The sequence below is a fragment of the Sphaeroforma arctica genome (genome assembly GCF_001186125.1).
Source record: "Sphaeroforma arctica JP610 unplaced genomic scaffold supercont1.19, whole genome shotgun sequence".
NCBI classification, from domain to species: Eukaryota; class Ichthyosporea; order Ichthyophonida; genus Sphaeroforma; species Sphaeroforma arctica.
In genome coordinates, this window is record NW_014040539.1 from 97,977 (window position 1) to 104,229 (window position 6,253).

General features: G+C 46.5%; 2 protein-coding genes across 2 annotated transcripts; one reads left to right on the top strand and one right to left on the bottom strand.

Moving 5' to 3' along the window:
- Window positions 1-414: 414 nt before the first annotated feature.
- SARC_00582 (hypothetical protein) lies at window positions 415-723 on the bottom strand (the record flags this gene model as incomplete). Its single annotated transcript, XM_014305728.1, has 1 exon — window positions 415-723. The coding sequence occupies one exon, from the start codon at window positions 721-723 to the stop codon at window positions 415-417; it is 309 nt and encodes a 102-aa protein (XP_014161203.1).
- A 4,923-nt stretch (window positions 724-5,646) lies between these two features.
- SARC_00583 (hypothetical protein) lies at window positions 5,647-6,247 on the top strand (the record flags this gene model as incomplete). Its single annotated transcript, XM_014305729.1, has 1 exon — window positions 5,647-6,247. A coding segment is annotated over one exon (601 nt), but the record flags the coding sequence as incomplete, so codon positions are not given.
- Between the last annotated feature and the right edge of the window lie 6 nt (window positions 6,248-6,253).

Genomic DNA, 6,253 nt, shown 5'->3' on the forward strand with positions numbered 1-6,253 from the left:
ACGATTTGAATCAGATCGCTTATGCTTGTTGTTCTACATGGACATATATCTGTACTCTCATACGTCGTATATCTATAGTCTCGTATGTCGTGACGAGGACCAGACTTGTCAATCCGTCGATCGTAAGGTTTACGACCGTCGTGGTCACGACCCTGATTATATGGGTCACCAGCAACGCGATGAGATACGTGGTGAGCTCGCCATACGACATGACCATCGTAGTGGGTGTCTTCAACGTAATCTTAACAGTATTATTATTGTCGTTTACAGCCTGCCGTAAAATATCGCATAGACTGTTGTTGGACTTCGAACCTCCGGCATTTTTTTTTGAATTCACAAATGCCGTGTTGAGACGACTAATACGATTGGCGTAAGATTCCTTCCGGTCTTGCGTGATGTGGTTCAGTTTCCCTTCTAATCATCATCTTCGGTCAGGGCTTCAAACTTGCGTTGCAGTGCGGCGACAGCTACCCACGGCATATCAATGAATTGGCTGATATCCGTCTGCAGTATTGGAAATAAGGTGCGGTTGATAATCCGATAAGCCTCAGATATTTCCTTGGGTGTCCATCGGTGGCCTCTAGACGGAGTCGGATCGGTTAATATTGTTGGAATTTCTTCACAATTCACGGATAGAATGATCTGAGTTTTCCAAGGAAGCCAGTCGGCCTTCGTTTCGAGGATAGTGGTGATCTTAATATCCTTAAAATTTACAGTAGGCATATTGATAGCGCGAGATGAGAGTGACCTGATAGGTTGTTAGAGTGCAATTTTGTGGACTTTAAAAAAAAGTGCAAATGTATGTATTTATTTCTGACCTCATCTTTGGTTTTAAATATAAGGTGTTTGTACTAGTGTTCAGCCATATAGGCTGGCCAGGGTAAAAACTCATATGGTCAGTTTGAGAAACCTCCTACATATATCTTTAACACTTCGATGGTATTCTAATTCGACTTCTCTGCAACTAAATATCAAGCAGATCACATGATGCCTGTTTTAGGGAACCGCCTCTATTTTTAGAATGTTGCGATTGGCAGACTTAATCCACTCTCTAGAGTTGGTTGAGAAACTTAATCTGCTCTCGGGAGTCGGTTAAGTATTTCTCAACTCTCGGGAGTGATTTTAAAAGCAACTTGATTAGCTCTCGGGAGTGAGCTAATTCTGATAACTTCTATAAATCAAAGGGGGTTTCTTGCTGTAAAATCTGGCCTGAGACCTGTAGTCTCTCAAAAAGGTCATAAGATTAAAGAATCATTATGCTTACCATCGAGAGCCTTCAGGATTGACTAAACCCCAAAATGTAGCAGAGTAACCGAGTAAATTACAATAAATAATAAGACAATATTATATGATCGAACTCCGTTTCTCTTTTTGACACTGTGTGATTGAAACCACATACGACAACATTCAATTTTTAAGCTGAGGCGGGGCTGTGTAAAGTAGCGGGTTCGTGAAATAGTAAAAGCCCATGTTTTCCACTAAACATTGAATTATATGCAAGACAGGGACTTAGCAAAAATAAAGACCTGGTATGTTTGCAAATACTCACAGAGCAAGATGATCTGTTTGGACAAAATCAGCACTGTCATCATTCTGCTCAGATACAATACCAGTTTGGTACCCAGAGAAGGATGGTTCAATAACAGGTGCCATGAGGTGTCAAAACATGGTTCACTGACAGGTATTATGACCTGTCAAATAAGAGTTCACCACAATAAGCCATGCTTTTGTAACTTACGTGTGACTCCATAATCCATATGCATAGGAGATGTATATATAAAAGCCTCCGTAGAGGTCTAAATAAAGTCACTCTCCACTTAACATATTATGGTTCTATATGTAACAATCGCCCTTATTCGCGCTCGTGCCGACGCCAATGAAGACGAGGCTAGAGACTACAAACAACGCGCCATCGACGAAGGGTATGTACTTAATCAGGAACGCGATGCACATGTCAAGACTCTACGTGAACTCAATGTTCTTAACGCGCGCTTCTCTAGTACCAAGGAGAAACTCGCAAAATGCGAAGCGGACCTCGATGGGACACGAGCTCGACTCCATGAAGCGGAAGCTTATACAGGCACTGATCACAAACCAAACCTCTGCACTGCTGAACTCCAAGGTGAAGTGGATGGCTTACGTACCGCGCTCAAAGAAGCCAACGACCACATTCACAGTCTCAACCAGGCCACCAGAAGCAACAGCGACATAACTAATAGAGCTCCAAAGTCTATTGTTGAGCGCTACAACATTACTCCCGTTAAGCCTGCCCTCGACCTTCGGGACACGCCGAAATACAAAGATGTCTTTAATGGTGAGAAACTCAAAGGTTGTCAGAACTTCGGCAACTGGATCACTGGGTTGCGCATGGAATTGGCCCACTTCGATGTACTTCCTCGCTGTCATCCAATGTGCAACGACCGCAGCGCTGGGGGAGGACCAGATCCAGCGGCCGACTCGAAATGTCGCCGTATACTCATTCATTCTATTAGTGAACTCCTGCTTAATTCCGTGTACAAAAATTACATGGCCAAGGCACCACACGTTTTCTTTGATCACATCTGTGTTACAACCAACACTGGTAGTCATGGTCGCTTCTGGGGTGCACTGCAGAATCTCACCAGTTTTGCATCGACGGGCTCCCCTGATACAACGCTCTAAGCTTTAGAAAAGATACGTCAACACTTGGTAGACATTGGTGAAAACATCCCTGACAAGTATTTGATTTGCGCTCTACTCTGTAGTCTCGACGACAACTACAAATTATTTCGTGCAGATATATTTGATCACGATCTGGATGCCCTCGCGATCGACGAAGTCCATAAAAAGGGGCTCAAATTTGCCGGTGACAATCTACTTGATTCTTCGCCACCTATCTCCGGACTTATGACCATCAATACCTCTGCTGAGCGTAGTAACCCAGTCGTCAACAAAAATGCCAGCCCTGGTCAACAGAATACTTCCACTCAACGCCGCGACCGCCCTAACTGTCCTCTCTGTGGCAAATCTGGACACAGCATTTTTGGATGTCCTGACTCAATCTGCCGTCGTTGTGGTCCAGCCGATCATAAGGGTAGCAAATGCCCTATTGATCGTTCTACACTTTCGTGTTCCAAATGCGACAGAAGCGGTCACAACAACACAGCTTGCATGTCCAAGTAAAGCCACGGGGTTCATCGCGCTATATCAGCACCCAATACGATCCTTTCCCAAGGACAATGCGACGACTGCTTCTCCGGACATCTCTCGTCCTACAGAACTCACCAGCATATTCCCAAGGATTCCAACATTCCCAATAAAGCGGACATACATTCAATTACTGAACGCTATCGCCTGCAGAGTTCAATATACCAAGATGGGCCCACAGCACCACTATACATAGCCGAGTCTCTCATTGATTCCGGCGCTATGATTCATATATATATATATATATATATATCACTACCGATGGTGTTACAAATATCCAACGTGGCAATTTCATAGTCGTATTCCCGGACAAGTCTCAAATTACGCTACACGCACGCGACACGCTTCCGGGATTGAGCCAAGTACGCATCATGCCGCAAGCAGCACAAAACATACTATCTGTGCGACCCATGCAACGGAATGGTTTCGATGTCAACTTCCCCGCCCAAGCCAACGATACGTTACCTACAGAGTGCCACATAACGGACCCAACAAACCAGACACATACAATACCAGACGTGAGCGGTCAATACAAAATAGCTACCTATCCCACTCGCACCCTCACCGATTGGCACAACGTTCTCGGTCACACTCATCCATGCAAAACACGACCCACCCTTTCGCAACACAATATCGATGTTTACGTCGCCAAGAGCGAAAGCACAGACAATTAAAAGTTAAACCCTGACCTCTTCCAAAAACACGTCGTTGAACCTTTCGACATCGTCGATATCGATTTATTTGCTTGTACAAACAATGCACAAGGCACCACTTTGTGATGCTTATGCCCAGTCACACCTGGAATCAGATGAAAGTCCATCTCTACGCCAACATACCGTTCACCAAAAAGCACTGGTCTGCCACGCTCAGCAAACTGGACACGGACAATGGCTTGGTTACTGTCGTCTTTCCTCTGGGTCCCCATAACAAATGCTACCAACAAACGCTCAAACAGTTACATTCACATGTGAAGGTTGTCCGCACGACTTCCACTACATTTCTTCGCAACGGCTCTGAAGTGGTCGGCTCACCAAAGTGGAGATACATTTGTGTTGCCCGTTTAGGTAACACTAAACACGCCGAACCTCCGACAGCTAATCTGCTCACAGCCCAGGACGATGTACTTGCTCACCCTACAGGTGACTGTTTTGCCCTACCTGTGCATCCTGCAAAATGCGTCGTCGGCCCATTTCAAACAAACTCAAAAGATCCTGCGACTCGCCCGCCAACCGGTTTTACACCCTCAGCAACCGGCTGCACTTCTAACATCAAATATGTTGACGCCAACAGTACCATGCTCTTCTCTTATCCACTACAGTCCAAGGACGAGGCTGCTCATACTCTTGACCTGTTTTACACTTGGCTAGGAAAAGAAAAGCTGACAAAATTTGAGGAGTTAAAGTGCGATCGTGGTGGGGAATTCGTTTCTCACGAATTTAAAGCCATAACACCGTGGAACACGTCAAAGTCCTTTACACATATACTAATTCCCCCAGCACTTCATGGCTTAGTGGAGCGTATGAATGGAATTATCGCGGATCTAATGCGTGGCTTTCTCGACCATTCCGGTCAGCCTGCCGAGATGTGGTCCGAGGCATTATGCCATGCTACATTAACGCACAAATATCAGTCGCAACGATCGTAACCCTGACAGTAAATCCGCTTGGGAAATCTTCTACGGCGACAAACCTAACAAACGTATCAAACATATGCATGTATATGACTGTCAAGTGGCCTTCACCAATCAGGACCCTACGACCAGACTCGATGACAGAGCCACGCTAGGGGTATATCTAGGGCAGGAGATCGACTCTAAATATTACGATGAGTGTGGAATTCTAAGCGCCAAGTCAGGCCGCATATGTCATTCTAGAGATGTCAAATTCAACAAACGTGTCTCTTCTACTTGGACAAAGGTTGGAACTATACCCCTCCCTCGCTCCACCACACTGCGGGACGATATACCAACTATACGGGAACTAACACTGGCACCCACTGCCTCACAGTCACCTTCCAACGACTCACCCCTACCTTCCACTCCCTCTGTTCCTACCGACCTCAGTCAACACACCACTCCAGAGGAGCTTTCGCCGGTATCTGGCACTCGTCCTTTCCCAGGCTCTGCTCTTAGTCCTGCAAACACGCATTCAGCACAGAATTCAGGGGAGTCATCGCACGATATATCTTATCATACTGTACGCTTTAATGCTTCAGTGGAGGACCCGCCCATTGTCCCTGACCAGCAACCACCCAACGCCGACGTACCACATACCCGACCAGGTCCTGTTCTCACCAGCTACGCAGACTTGTACTATGGAAGACAGTCACAACACCGCCCTTCAATAACATATCGCCAAACATACAACGTCACGAACGCTTCATGGCTCCCAACACCGGCATCCTTAATGAACCTGACTTACCATCTATTATGCGTATGACCCGTACTCGTGCCCGACAAATGAATGAACAGAACGCCGCCATCGTCGATCAGCTCAAATGTATCAACAATCCCACTCGTCCGGCTACTAATCATGTACACTGGTCAAACGACATAGAAAACTCTGGCTTCACTGTCACCGACATGACCACCCTTGCCGATGGCATAGTACCTTTAAATACGTATGGCAAGGAACTACGTCTCAAAGCGAAATACACTCGTTCCCTTCACCATCTTCGTCGCGCACAACGTCAAAACAAAGCGGACAAAGCTTTTCGCCGGGCTGCTGTACCGCACGCTTGCTCTAGCGCCAACAAAGCCCTCAAATTGCTTGCTAATCAGCCCCCACAACTCGCGCTCGAGCCGGAGCCTCCCGGCGATATACCCTTCCAAATTAACACGACATCACCTCCATCGCCACGACCTCCACACACACACCGTCCACATGATGGCACTATCGACGAACTCTACAGAATATGCGCAGCAATACACATTAACCTACTTACCCCTCAGTCCATCAAAGCGGCTCTTCGTGGCAATGATGCTGCTCTGTGGCGCGAAGCCATCGAACGCGAGTTACACAGTCTACAAAAGTCCGGCACCTACGACTTGCTTACACCGGAAGGGTTT